We start from the raw sequence: 15986 nt of genomic DNA, 5'->3' as shown, positions 1-15986 counted from the left end.
GTGGGCGATTTGTTATGTTGAGGATTCTTTGCTGCCTTTGGAATTGAGGTTCTATAATGGATGGAACGTGGTCATGTGGCTGAGAAATTCAATGAAATCAACCTATCCTGTGAGGAAGTGTAAACAGGTCATAGGGTGATTTCATCAGACATCTCCCACCACTAATTCCATGGCTAGAACTCACAGCAGACAGTGGCCCCTATAGGTGGAGGGTCGTGTGTTAAAAGGGTGACCAGACGCTAAGATCTCTAGCTGCTGATTGTCTTTCTCGGAATCATCATATCACATCTTCCACCATCTATGATGTCATCACATCCCACACCCGCTTCCACCATCTATGATGTCATCACATCCCACACCCGCTTCCACCATCTATGATGTCATCACATCCCACACCCGCTTCCACCATCTATGATGGCATCACATCCCACACCCACTCCCACCATCTATGATTCCATCACATCCCACTCCCACCATCTATGATTCCATCACATCCCACACCTGCTCCCACCATAACATCCAGGATCCCGGTGGTGTCAGGTTTGCCTCATCTGGACTTCATTGTCCTTCTCATCACTAACTCACCAGTCTTTGCACTTTTGCTTGATGATGCTCCCAGGTTGATAGATTTCTCCTCCATGATGACAAGGGCACATTGAAGGACGGACACATTGTCCACTGTCATCCAGCACCAGACCCTCTGGACAGTTACATCCTGCCACACAGCCAACTAGTTCCTGGCAGGATCCAGAATCTCCCATACGGAGGTCAGCACACATCTTCTGACAGGGAGGAGAACACTCCATGTAGACCTGTCCTCCGGAGCACTGGATGGCTAGAGAGGAAAAGGAGGAGATATAGAGACCTCAAGAGAAGGAAACTGGGAACATGGGACATGTGGGGAATACCGACCCGAGAAAAAAAGAGAGAAGATATGGACAGTCAAATATGGAAGATTAGAGGATGACTTCTGGGGGCAATCAAAACAAAGGGCGGGGCAATGACAACAGAGGGTGTGAGAATGACCACTAAGAGCGGGACAATTACAACAGAGGGCGGGACAATGACCAGTAAGAGCAGGGCAATGACAGAGGGCGGGACAATGACAACAGAGGGAGGGGAAAAGACAACAGTGGGTGGGGCAAATACAACAGAAGGCGGGGCAGTGATCACTAAGAGCGGGACAATGACCACTAAAAGCGGGACAATGACCAGTAACAGCGGTACAATGACAGAGGGCGGGGCAAAGACAACAGTGGGTGGGGCAATTACAACAGAAGGCGGGACAATGACCACTAAGAGCGGGACAATGACAGAGGGCGGGACAATGACAGAGGGTGGGGAAATGACAACAGAAGGCAGGGCAAAGGCAACAGAGGGTGGGGCAATTACAACAGAGGGCAGGACAATTGCAACAGAGAGCAGGACAATGACAACAGAGGGTGGGACAATGACAACAGAAGGCAGGACAATGACAACAGAAGGCAGGGCAATGACAACAGAGGGCGGGACAATGACAACAGAAGGCAGGACAATGACAACAGAAGGCAGGGCAATGACAACAGAGGGCGGGACAATGACAACAGAGGGCAGGGCAAAGACTACAGAAGGCAGGACAATAACAACAGAAGGCAGGGAAATGACAACAGAGGGCGGGACAATGACAACAGAGGGCGGGGCAATGACTACAGAGGGTGGGGCAATTACAACAGAGGGCGGGACAATGACAACAGAGGGCAGGGCAAAGACAACAGAGGGCAGGGCAAAGACTACAGAAGGCAGGACAATAACAACAGAAGGCAGGGAAATGACAACAGAGGGCGGGACAATGACAACAGAGGGCGGGGCAATGACTACAGAGGGTGGGGCAATTACAACAGAGGGCGGGACAATGACAACAGAGGGCGGAGCAATGACTACAGAGGGTGGGGCAATTACAACAGAGGGCGGGACAATGACAAAGGAGGGCAGGGCAAAGACAACAGAGGGCAGGGCAAAGACAACAGAGGGCGGAGCTATGACCAGAGAGGACGGGGACAATAAGCCAGACTTACAGCACAAGGTTTCATTCCTCCAGGGCACCACCACCCCCTCCTGGGCACATTGCCTGGCATAGGAAGACACGGCACTGCACAGACAGTTCTTGGCAGAGGAACAGCCACAGACATCATACAGGCAGAGCTGGTGATAGGGGCCCCACTCCACAACATCATGGCAAGGCTAAGAGGCCACACAAAAGAATGGAAAACAATGGTAAACACACTGGTTATATACACATTATAATGATAACATAAAATACTGGGGGTGACGTCTGGTGGTGACATCTGATGGTGATATGTGATGGTGATATCTGATGGTGATGTCTGATGGTGATATCTGATGGTGATATCTGTTGGTGATGTCTGATGGTGATGTCTGATGGTGATATGTGATGGTGATATCTGATGGTGATATCTGATGGTGATATCTGATGGTGATATGTGATGGTGATATCTGATGGTGATGTCTGATGGTGATATCTGATGGTGATATCTGTTGGTGATATCTGATGGTGATGTCTGATGGTGATATCTGATGGAGATATCTGATGGTGATATGTGATGGTGATGTCTGATGGTGATATCTGATGGAGATATCTGATGGTGATATGTGATGGTGATATCTGATAGTGATATCTGATGGTGATGTCTGATGGTGATATCTGATGGTGATATCTGATGGTGATGTCTGATGGTGATGTCTGATGGTGATATCTGATGGTGATGTCTGATGGTGATGTCTGATGGTGATATGTGATGGTGATATCTGATGGTGATATCTGATGGTGATATCTGATGGTGATGTCTGATGGTGATGTCTGATGTTGATATGTGATGGTGATATCTGATGGTGATATCTGATGGTGATATCTGATGGTGATATCTGATGGTGATGTCTGATGGTGATGTCTGATGGTGATATCTGATGGTGATGTCTGATGGTGATGTCTGATGGTGATATGTGATGGTGATATCTGATGGTGATATCTGATGGTGATATCTGATGGTGATGTCTGATGGTGATGTCTGATGTTGATATGTGATGGTGATATCTGATGGTGATATCTGATGGTGATATCTGATGGTGATATCTGATGGTGATGTCTGATGGTGATGTCTGATGGTGATATCTGATGGTGATGTCTGATGGTGATGTCTGATGGTGATATGTGATGGTGATATGTGATGAAGATGTCTGATGGTGATGTCTGATGGTGATGTCTGATGGTGATGTCTGATGGTGATATCTGATGGTGATATCTGATGGTGATATGTGATGGTGATATGTGATGGAGATATTTGATGGTGATATGTGATGGTGATATCTGATGGTGATATCTGTTGGTGATGTCTGATGGTGATATCTGATGGTGATGTCTGATGGTGATGTCTGATGGTGATATCTGATGGTGATATCTGATGGTGATATCTGATGGTGATATGTGATGGTGATATCTGATGGTGATATCTGATGGTGATATCTGATGGTGATATGTGATGGTGATGTCTGATGGTGATGTCTGATGGTGATGTCTGATAGTGATATCTGATGGTGATGTCTGATGGTGATGTCTGATGGTGATATCTGATGGTGATATCTGATGGTGATATGTGATGGTGATATCTGATGGTGATATCTGTTGGTGATGTCTGATGGTGATGTCTGATGGTGATGTCTGATGGTGATATGTGATGGTGATATCTGATGGTGATATCTGATGGTGATATCTGATGGTGATATGTGATGGTGATGTCTGATGATGATATCTGATGGTGAAAGCTGATGGAGATATTTGATGGTGATGTCTGATGGTGATATCTGATGGTGATATGTGATGGTGATATCTGATGGTGATATCTGATGGTGATATCTGATGGTGATGTCTGATGGAGACATTTGATGGTGATATCTGATGGTGATATCTGATGGTGATATCTGATGGTGATATCTGATGGTGATATCTGATGGTGATATCTGATGGTGATGTCTGATGGTGATGTCTGATGGTGATATCTGATGGTGATGTCTGATGGTGATGTCTGATGGTGATATGTGATGGTGATATGTGATGAAGATGTCTGATGGTGATGTCTGATGGTGATATGTGATGGTGATGTCTGATGGTGATATGTGATGATGATATCTGATGGTGATGTCTGATGGTGATATCTGATGGTGATATCTGATGGTGATGTCTGATGGTGATGTCTGATGGTGATGTCTGATGGTGATGTCTGATCGTGATATCTGATGGTGATGTCTGATGGTGATGTCTGATGGTGATGTCTGATGGTGATGTCTGATGGTGATATCTGATGGTGATATCTGATGGTGATGTCTGATGGTGATGTCTGATGGTGATGTCTGATGGTGATATCTGATGATGATGTCTGATGGTGATATGTGATGATGATATCTGATGGTGATGTCTGATGGTGATATCTGATGGTGATATCTGATGGTGATATCTGATGGTGATATCTGATGGTGATGTCTGATGGTGATATCTGATGGTGATATCTGATGGTGATGTCTGATGGTGATGTCTGATGGTGATGTCTGATGGTGATATCTGATGATGATGTCTGATGGTGATGTCTGATGGTGATATCTGATGGTGATGTCTGATGGTGATGTCTGATGGTGATATCTGATGGTGATATCTGATGGTGATATCTGATGGTGATGTCTGATGGTGATATGTGATGGTGATATGTGATGGTGATATGTGATGGTGATATGTGATGGTGATATGTGATGGTGATATCTGATGGTGATATGTGATGGTGATGTCTGATGGTGATATCTGATGGTGATATGTGATGGTGATATCTGATGGTGATATCTGATGGTGATGTCTGATGGTGATATCTGATGGTGATGTCTGATGGTGATATCTGATGGTGATATGTGATGGTGATATCTGATGGTGATATCTGATGGTGATATCTGATGGTGATGTCTGATGGTGATATCTGATGGTGATGTCTGATGGTGATATCTGATGGTGATATGTGATGGTGATATGTGATGGTGATATGTGATGGTGATATGTGATGGTGATATGTGATGGTGATATCTGATGGTGATATGTGATGGTGATGTCTGATGGTGATATCTGATGGTGATATGTGATGGTGATATCTGATGGTGATATCTGATGGTGATGTCTGATGGTGATATCTGATGGTGATATCTGATGGTGATGTCTGATGGTGATATGTGATGGTGATATCTGATGGTGATATCTGATGGTGATATCTGATGGTGATATCTGATGGTGATGTCTGATGGTGATGTCTGATGGTGATGTCTGATGGTGACATCTGATGATGATGTCTGATGGTGATATCTGATGGTGATGTCTGATGGTGATATCTGATGATGATGTCTGATGGTGATATCTGATGATGATGTCTGATGGTGATGTCTGATGGTGATATCTGATGATGATGTCTGATGGTGATGTCTGATGGTGATGTCTGATGGTGATATCTGATGGTGATGTCTGATGGTGATGTCTGGTGCTATTTGTACCTGGAATCTTGGTCCTGATATGAGAGCGCACACTTCCTCTGCGTACTCCCTGCGCTGGGTGTACGTCCCGCAGGGGTCGAAGCTCCGGGGCCCCACGTCTGGACAGTCAGATGAAACCTTAAACTTATTGGCAAAGTCTACGGAGCTGCTCTCAATGTCGCCCTCAGGTGTGGTGAAGTCATCGTTCTGGTTCCAGTTGTACGTCCCACACAGACCCCGCACCTGTATACAGTGGGAACAAGAGCGTTATAACCTGAGGGACAGGGGGTCCTGATATTATCATCACAAAAACGTTTTTGGCAGTGTTTTCCCTGGGGACAGGAAGTTCCTTGTTATAACCTGTAGGGGTCACGCTGAGTCTACTTCACCTTATTAGCAAATGTTGGCTGCAGGGTAATGTAAACCGATGGGAACTCCATATTCCAGAGCACGTGAGCCCCGAATGTCAGGAGGAGAAGGTGGGTGGAGGAAACCCGTCTGATGGACAGGTCAGGGCTGAGGAAAGGAAGGGTCACCACATGTCCATCCACTGTGGGGTCTCCTGAAGATCAGAGAAGATGGGAGTCACACACTGACAACGTACAGACACAATATGGACATCAGGTGTGGGGCCGGGAGGTACCTGACGCTCGGAGTCTGGCCGACGTCTTGTAGACGCTTATGGTGATGGCTCGAAGGCAGCTGACAGACCCCTGACCACCACAGTCTTCGTTCTCCCCGGAGATGAGGAGTTTTCTATCCACATAATCCTACAAGGAGTGAAGTGAATGAATGTCAGGTGACTAATCGGGTTCTTCAATTGTGACCCCACACGTCTAGAAGCCTCACCTCAACCAGGACATAGTCACAGGAACCATGGAAGGTGAACCTCCTACGATCAAATGTTATATAGTGCGGATCCCCCACCACCGAGCACTCAGCCGCACATCTGTCCTGAGAACAGCGCCACCGTCCACCATCACACGTGCTGCAAAGACAAGATGGTCACCAGGGACAACACCCATGTCAGGGGCACAAGATGTGCTCTACAGGGGAGAGACTCACCATTGGTTACACCTCTGCTTGATGACCTCTCCGGGGGAGTATCTCTGTCTTCTGTGGTAGCATGGACACTCTTCCTCCCTCATACAGCGCCCATTCTCCAGGTACAGGCCGGCCGGGCACTCACAGCCGCTGACACACTCATCCCGACACTGACCATCATCATAGCTCCCCACCGAGGCGCAGCTGGCCGGGCAGGCGGACACACAATCAGAGTACTGCTTGTCCATCAGACATTCCTTCTCTGGAGAAGAACCAACCATATGAAGAATACACGGAGGAGTCATGATCTTAGGCCACTGCTGGTCACCCATACTTACCACAGAAACCTGCCCGGCGCCAGGTGATGGTGATCTTCTGCTGAGAACACTCCCGGGCATAGCTGGTAAATGTTGGGCACACAGAGGAGTTCCTGTCCTGCTCCGTCCCAGTGTTCTGGCAGTAGGTGTACATACATGTGTCATAGAAGCCACTGGGATCCACCTGGTAGTAGGAGACCACACGATGAGGACCACTGCCCAAACCACGATTGGCCCATAGAACTATCAGTGTCAGGGTCCACAGCCATAACTGCATTGTCTGCCTTACCTTGTGGTGACAGTGACTGAAGGGGGCGCTTAAGAGCTTTCTGCAAATAGACTCCGCCTCCATCTTGATGGCCTCTCGTCCTGGGAGATCACAGCTAGGACCCAACTCAGGAACATCAGGACACGTGTGCTGCACCAAAAACAAGATCTGTGAGGAATCCCTCAATGACGGGGTGGACAGGTAATATTACCAACAACTCCCATCATTCACAAATCCAGATTATCACACTCACCTGAGTGACCATGTCCTGCACCTTCCAGGAATTCCCAAATCCGGCTGCATTCAGAGAGATGGCGCCCCCAACTAGGGTGAAGTCATCTAGGAGAGAAGACCACATGACATGCTCTTCACCTTGTCCAAGGGGAGGTCCTACTCACTGAAGGGCCCAGCTCCACCCCCACGGGTCCCGGGACAGGCCTCATGGACACTTACCTTCTGTCTTCTCGTTGTAGGTTCCACACAATCCATTTGTTCTCCCCTGAAGGTCGGAGTTCACTGTGACATAAATGTTGTTGACTCCATCAAACTTCACCCTGACGCCAAGACCGCTCTCCACAAAGACGAAATCTCCGAGCCAGAGGATACTGATGCCTGACACAGAAGCAGAGAAACAGTGACCCCCAAAACCTTCATCCCCCTCATCACACATATGCAAAGAGCTGGCCGCCCATAACATCAAAGAACAATAAGATCTGTAGACTGATCCTTCATGGGTCTTAATAACAAACCTTGGCAATTGTCCTCTAGGAATTGGTCTAGATATTTTAATATGGATTCCTGGGACCCCGGAGCCCTCCCAACTTCACATCTGTGAACTCACCATTCTGTAGATGGGGGTCTCCATCAGGTACTATGACATCATTCACCGTCACCGACCGTCCTTTAACCACAACTTGGTCCAACCCAAAGATCATCCTGAGACGCTGGAAGCACAGGCAGCAGTGATTGAGATGTTACACAGGTGCAGGTATGTGTAATAAGCAGGTAAGTCTCCCACAGCAGCACAGAGGACCTCAGGTGGACCCCAATGGCCATGAACCTCCATACCTTGGGGCAGAGTCCAGCTCTGGTGCAGGGTTCTCCGGAGACAAATACGGCCCAGTTGGCATCAATGGAAGAGGCCAGATTATACATGCAGTCACCATGGAAGTTGTAATGTTTCCCATCAAACGTGCGGTAGTGGAAGCCGCCCCAGGTGACACAGGTGGAGAAGAGCCGGTGCCGAGGTGAGGGGCCCCCGATCAGAGCGGTGGACAGATACGGCCTCATCAGGAAGGGTGACGGCAGATCTGCTGTACAGACACGAACACAAGTGCAGTTAGACCGAGAGAGTCCATCTCCTACTCTACAGGAAGCTCCACCCACTGCGCCCGCTGCGGTATCTCCACCGGTAATATATAATTGTCCTCACCTGTTCCTGATCCCGCCGGCTCTAAATGAGACCCACATCTATCACTTACTAATATAAGTCTAACATTCTTAATAATGCGGATCTCCTGATCCATCTCCAGGACCTCATTGGCTGCACCAGTTCTCTGGACTATGACCCCCTGACAGTCAGGTCACATCCCAAAAGTTCTTCATACAGGTGATGGCCTTTCCTAATATGTCTCCACCCCTGGCGATGATACATCTGTGTGGGTTGTCCTCACCAGTGGGTGACACGTAGGAGCAGCTGAAGCAAAGCTCAGATGTGACGTTCTTCCAGCTGTGGCCCCAAGGGTGAAGGCAGCATTCCTCCATACTCATCAGGGTCACATTCTGGGGGCTCCCGATATCCTGACAGTTCCAAGTGTAGAAGCATCGACCCAAGAAGCCTTCACCTAATAATACAAACAATGGAAGTGAAAAGAAGAAATTTTAAGGTGTAGTCAGCACCAAACACCTAACACCAAGTGTCCACCACCAAACATCTATCACCAAGTGTCCACAACCAAACATCTATCACCAAGTGTCCACCACCAAACATCTATAACCAAGTGTCCACCACCAAACATCTATAACCAATTGTCCACCACCAAACATCTAACACCAAGTGTCCACCACCAAACATCTATCACCAATTGTCCACCATCAAACATCTAACACCAAGTGTCCATTACCAAACATCTATCACCAACTGTCCACCACCAAACATCACCAAGTGTCCATCACCAAACATCTATCACCAAGTGTCCACCACCAAACATCTAACACCAAGTGTCCATCACCAAACATCTATCACCAAGTGTCCACCACCAAACCTCTATCACCAAGTGTCCACCATCAAACATCTATCACCAAGTGTCCACCACCAAATATCTATCACCAAGCTTCCACCACCAAACATCTAACACCAAGTGTCCACCACCAAACATCTATCACCAAGTGTCCATCACCAAACATCTAACACCAAGTGTCCACCACCAAACATCTAACACCAAGTGTCCAGCACCAAACATCTATCACCAAGTGTCCAGCACCAAACATCTAACACCAAGTGTTCACCACCAAACATCTATCACCAAGTGTCCACCACCAAACCTCTATCACCAAGTGTCCACCACCAAACATCTAACACCAAGTGTCCAGCACCAAACCTCTAACACCAAGTGTCCAGCACCACACATCTAACACCAGGTGTCCAAAACCAAACATCTAACACCAAGTGTCCACCACCAAACATCTATCACCAAGTGTCCAGCACCAAACATCTATCACCAAGTGTCCATCACCAAACATCTAACACCAAGTGTCCAGCACCAAACATCTATCACCAAGTGTCCAGCACCAAACATCTATCACCAAGTGTCCACCATCAAACATCTAACACCAAGTGTCCACCACCAAACATCTAACACCAAGTGTCCAGCACCAAACATCTATCACCAAGTGTTCACCACCAAACATCTAACACAAGTGTCCAGCACCAAACATCTGGTACCAAGTGTCCAACACCAAACATCTAACACCAAGTGTCCAGCACCACACATCTAACACCAGGTGTCCACCACCAAACATCTATCACCAAGTGTCCACCACCAAACATCTATCACCAAGTGTCCACCACCAAACATCTAACACCAAGTGTCCACCACCAAACATCTATCACCAAGTGTCCACCACCAAATATCTAACACCAAGTGTCCATCACCAAACATCTAACACCAAGTGTCCAGCACCACACATCTATCACCAATTGTCCACCACCAAACATCTATCACCAAGTGTCCAGCACCAAACATCTAACACCAAGTGTCCACCACCAAACATCTAACACCAAGTGTCCACCACTAAACATCTATCACCAAGTGTCCACCACCAAACATCTAACACCAAGTGTCCAGCACCAAACATCTAACACCAAGTGTCCACCACCAAACATCTATCACCAAGTGTCCAGCACCAAACATCTATCACCAAGTGTCCACCACCAAACATCTAACACCAAGTGTCCAGCACCAAACATCTAACACCAAGTGTCCAGCACCAAACATCTAACACCAAGTGTCCAGCACCACACATCTAACACCAGGTGTCCACCACCAAACATCTAACACCAAGTGTCCAGCACCAAACATCTAACACCAAGTGTCCACCACCAGACATCTAACACCAAGTGTCCACCACCAAACATCTATCACCAAGTGTCCACCACCAAACATCTATCACCAAGTGTCCAGCACCAAACAGCTAACACCAAGTGTCCACCACCAAACATCTAACACCAGGTGTCCACCACCAAACATCTAACACCAAGTGTCCAGCACCAAACATCTAACACCAAGTGTCCACCACCAAACATCTATCACCAAGTGTCCAGCACCAAACATCTATCACCAAGTGTCCAGCACCAAACAGCTAACACAAGTGTCCAGCACCAAACATCTATCACCAAGTGTCCATCATCAAACATCTAACACCAAGTGTCCACCATCAAACATCTAACACCAAGTGTCCACCACCAAACATCTAACACCAAGTGTCCAGCACCAAACATCTATCACCAAGTGTCCACCACCAAACATCTAACACAAGTGTCCTGCACCAAACATCTGGTACCAAGTGTCCAGCACCAAACATCTAACACCAAGTGTCCAGCACCACACATCTAACACCAGGTGTTCACCACCAAACATATATCACCAAGTGTCCACCACCAAACATCTATCACCAAGTGTCCACCACCAAACATCTATCACCAAGTGTCCAGCACCAAACATCACCAAGTGTCCATCATCAACCATCTATCACCAATTGTCCACCAAACATCTAACACCAAGTGTCCATTACCAAACATCTATCACCAACTGTCCACCAACAAACATCACCAAGTGTCCATCATCAACCATCTATCACCAAGTGTCCAGCACCAAACATCTATCACCACGTGTCCACCACCAAACATCTAACACAAGTGTCCAGCACCAAACATCTATCACCAAGTGTCCACCACCAAACATCTATCACCAAGTGTCCACCACCAAACATCTATCACCAAGTGTCCACCACCAAACATCTATCACCAAGTGTCCATTACCAAACATCTATCACCAAGTGTCCACCACCAACCATCTATCACCAAGTGTCCAGCACCAAACATCTAACACCAAGTGTCCATCACCAAACATCTATCACCACGTGTCCACCACCAAACATCTAACACCAAGTGTCCACCACCAAACATCTAACACCAAGTGTCCACCACCAAACATCTATCACCAAGTGTCCACCACCAAACATCTATCGCCAAGTGTCCAGCACCAAACAGCTAACACAAGTGTCCAGCACCAAACATCTATCACCAAGTGTCCACCACCAAACATCTATCACCAAGTGTCCACCACCAAACATCTATCACCAAGTGTCCACCACCAAACATCTATCGCCAAGTGTCCAGCACCAAACATCTAACACCAGGTGTCCACCACCAAACATCTAACACAAGTGTCCAGCACCAAACATCTGGTACCAAGTGTCCAACACCAAACATCTAACACCAAGTGTCCACCACCAAACATCTATCACCGTGTGTCCACCACCAAACATCTATCACCAAGTGTCCAGCACCAAACAGCTAACACCAAGTGTCCAGCACCAAACTTCTATCACGAAGTGTCCACCATCAAACATCTAACACCAAGTGTCTACCACCAAACATCTAACACCAAGTGTCCACCACCAAACATCTAACACCAAGTGTCCAGCACCACACATCTAACACCAGGTGTCCACCACCAAACATCTATCACCAAGTGTCCACCACCAAACATCTATCACCAAGTGTCCAGCACCAAACATCTAACACCAAGTGTCCACCACCAAACATCTAACACAAGTGTCCAGCACCAAACAGCTAACACCAAGTGTCCAGCACCAAACTTCTATCACGAAGTGTCCACCATCAAACATCTAACACCAAGTGTCCACCACCAAACATCTATCACCAAGTGTCCAGCACCAAACATCTAACACCAAGTGTCCACCACCAAACATCTAACACAAGTGTCCAGCACCAAACAGCTAACACCAAGTGTCCAGCACCAAACTTCTATCACGAAGTGTCCACCATCAAACATCTAACACCAAGTGTCCACCACCAAACATCTAACACCAAGTGTCCAGCACCACACATCTAACACCAGGTGTCCACCACCAAACATCTATCACCAAGTGTCCACCACCAAACATCTATCACCAAGTGTCCAGCACCAAACATCTATCACCAAGTGTCCACCACCAAACATCTATCACCAAGTGTCCACCACCAAACATCTATCACCAAGTGTCCACCACCAAACATCTATCACCAAGTGTCCACCACCAAACATCTATCACCAAGTGTCCACCACCAAACATCTTTCACCAAGTGTCCATTACCAAACATCTATCACCAAGTGTCCACCACCAAACATCTATCACCAAGTGTCCAGCACCAAACATCTAACACCAAGTGTCCACCACCAAACATCTAACACCAAGTGTCCACCACCAAACATCTATCACCAATTGTCCACCACCAAACATCACCAAGTGTCCATCATTAAACATCTATCACCAAGTGTCCATCACCAAACATATAACACCAAGTGTCCACCACCAAACATCTATAACCAAGTGTCCACCACCAAACATCTAACACCAAGTGTCCACCACCAAACATCTATCACCAAGTGTCCATCACCAAACATCTAACACCAAGTGTCCACCACCAAACATCTAACACCAAGTGTCCAGCACCAAACATCTATCACCAATTGTCCACCACCAAACATCTATCACCAAGTGTCCACCACCAAACATCTATCACCAAGTGTCCAGCACCAAACATCTAACACCAAGTGTCCACCACCAAACATCTAACACCAAGTGTCCACCACCAAACATCTCTCACCAAGTGTCCACCACCAAACATCTAACACCAAGTGTCCAGCACCAAACATCTAACACAAGTGTCCAGCACCAAACATCTAACACCAAGTGTCCACCACCAGACATCTAACACCAAGTGTCCACCACCAAATATCTATCACCAAGTGTCCACCACCAAACATCTATCACCAAGTGTCCAGCACCAAACATCTATCACCAAGTGTCCATCACCAAACATCTATCACCACGCGTCCGCCACCAAACATCTAACACCATGTGTCCAGCACCAAACATCTATCACCAAGTGTCCAGCACCAAACAGCTAACACCAAGTGTCCAGCACCAAACATCTATCACCAAGTGTCCACCATCAAACATCTATCACCAAGTGTCCACCACCAAACATCTATCACCAAGTGTCCAGCACCAAACATCTAACACCAAGTGTCCACCACCAAACATCTAACACCAAGTGTCCAGCACCAAACATCTAACACCAAGTGTCCACCACCAAACATCTAACACCAAGTGTCCAGCACCAAACATCTATCACCAAGTGTCCAGCACCAAACAGCTAACACCAAGTGTCCAGCACCAAACATCTATCACCAAGTGTCCACCATCAAACATCTAACACCAAGTGTCCACCATCAAACATCTAACACCAAGTGTCCAGCACCAAACATCTATCACCAAGTGTCCAGCACCAAACATCTAACACCAAGTGTCCACCACCAAACATCTAACACCAAGTGTCCAGCACCAAACATCTATCACCAAGTGTCCAGCACCAAACATCTAACACCAAGTGTCCACCACCAAACATCTAACACCAAGTGTCCAGCACCAAACATCTAACACCAAGTGTCCACCACCAAACATCTATCAGCAATTGTAATGACAACCTACCCTGTGTACAGTCCTCGCCCGTCCAGCCCTCACAGCACGCCCGAATCGTCTCGTTCCAAACAGCCGGCCTGGTGGTCTCTGGCCTGGTGGGGACAAGGCAGATATATAGAAATATATATGTACAGTGTAGGGGGAGTGGGGAGATTATATATATATATATATATATATATATATATATATGTAGAAAAAGCGCAGCACTCCTCAATAACGTGAAAAGTGGTGGTTTATTGGCTCACATAGCCAGGAGGTCAAGAAAAAGAAATGGCATAGGGATGCAGGAGATTATGCTAAAGGACGTGTATACACGTGGCATCAACAAAATCTTTATGTGCCCAATCAACAATATGCCACCCCCAAACCAGGGAAGAAAAAAACGGCTCAGAAGGATTCTGATTTTCATGTTTTTCCCACTAATGATTTTTTAGGGGAGGACTCTGTCTCGAACCCATCTCCAGGAAACCCACAAGGAGACGGGGGCGAAAACGCCACAGGCCAAGGAAGAACCAGAACACAGAGAACAGGCAGGAACAACAATCCCCGTCCACAACAGAAGAAGAAATAACAGACACGGTTATCAACATCTCATCTCACACTCTGACAGAGACTCAGGTACAATTGCTCTCTAAAGGACTATCTTTTTGCCCTATGACCAACACGGATTGGTATAAAATTGAATGTGATTTACAGTATTTTTTTTAGAAATCTTAAGTTAAAGATTTGGTTTGACACCCATGCCGATAATTCGACTGGGTCTCAGACCAATACTTGTATGTTACAGCTTAATAAGTTTGATCTTAGAAATAAGAGCACATTCAATCCTGTCTTGATGTCTCATCCTTTGGAGACCTTTATGTCTTTGGTTCGACAAGATATTGAAATATTGAAAGAGAGGCCTTCCGGTAGAGAGCATCCTAATTTAACTAGGGCTGAGAGGATCTCACCATCAAGCCTGCAGACAAGGGTGGTGGGATCGTGGTCATGGACACAGCTGATTATAGGAAGGAGGTGTACAGACAGCTCATGGACGCTGGTACATATCAATTGCTGGATAGAGATCCATGTCCTGATATACAGAAACATTTCTCTAGCCTTGTTTGTGAATCTTTGGCAGCAGGTATTATTGATGAGCCACTCAAGGAATTCCTTTTGATACAATATCCCAAAACACCATCACGGTATATCCTGCCAAAGGTTCACAAATCATTGTCTAATCCACCTAGCCGCCCGATCATTTCGGGTAGGGAGGTGGTACTGAGTCATGCCTCAATTTTTTTGGACAGAGTTCTACGACCATTGGTCTTTAGGGCCCAGTCGTATATACGTGACACTAATGATTTTCTAAGTAAAATACACAATACCAACATACCTGAAGATACAATCCTGGTTTCACTTGACATTTCCAGTCTCTATACATCTAGTGATCACAACAAAGGGATTGCTGCAGTTCAGAAGAAATTGGCGACAACAGACTTCCCCATAGTGGCCCAACATTTTATGTTAGATCTATTAAAATTAATTTT

The 15986-nt window shown here is 46.7% G+C and overlaps 1 protein-coding gene across 1 annotated transcript in view; it reads right to left on the bottom strand.

Moving 5' to 3' along the window:
• LOC130302431 (SCO-spondin-like) overlaps positions 1-15301 on the bottom strand; it is a gene marked incomplete at its 3' end in the record, with an annotated part of 101999 nt that extends 86698 nt beyond the window's left edge. The window contains 16 exon segments of the mRNA XM_056551711.1: positions 586-835; positions 2055-2220; positions 5578-5799; positions 5946-6118; positions 6200-6326; positions 6406-6544; positions 6622-6862; positions 6939-7101; positions 7207-7335; positions 7439-7524; positions 7639-7797; positions 8027-8129; positions 8254-8498; positions 8859-9029; positions 14467-14549; positions 15243-15301. Of these exon segments, the coding sequence (XP_056407686.1) occupies positions 586-835; positions 2055-2220; positions 5578-5799; positions 5946-6118; positions 6200-6326; positions 6406-6544; positions 6622-6862; positions 6939-7101; positions 7207-7335; positions 7439-7524; positions 7639-7797; positions 8027-8129; positions 8254-8498; positions 8859-9029; positions 14467-14549; positions 15243-15301 (2516 nt within the window).
• Positions 15302-15986: the final 685 nt, after the last annotated feature.

This window comes from Hyla sarda, unplaced genomic scaffold, assembly GCF_029499605.1.
Source record: "Hyla sarda isolate aHylSar1 unplaced genomic scaffold, aHylSar1.hap1 scaffold_1166, whole genome shotgun sequence".
NCBI lineage: Eukaryota > Metazoa > Chordata > Amphibia > Anura > Hylidae > Hyla > Hyla sarda.
Note: the sequence above shows the minus strand (reverse complement) of the source record. Positions and strands in the feature narration are given on the sequence as shown.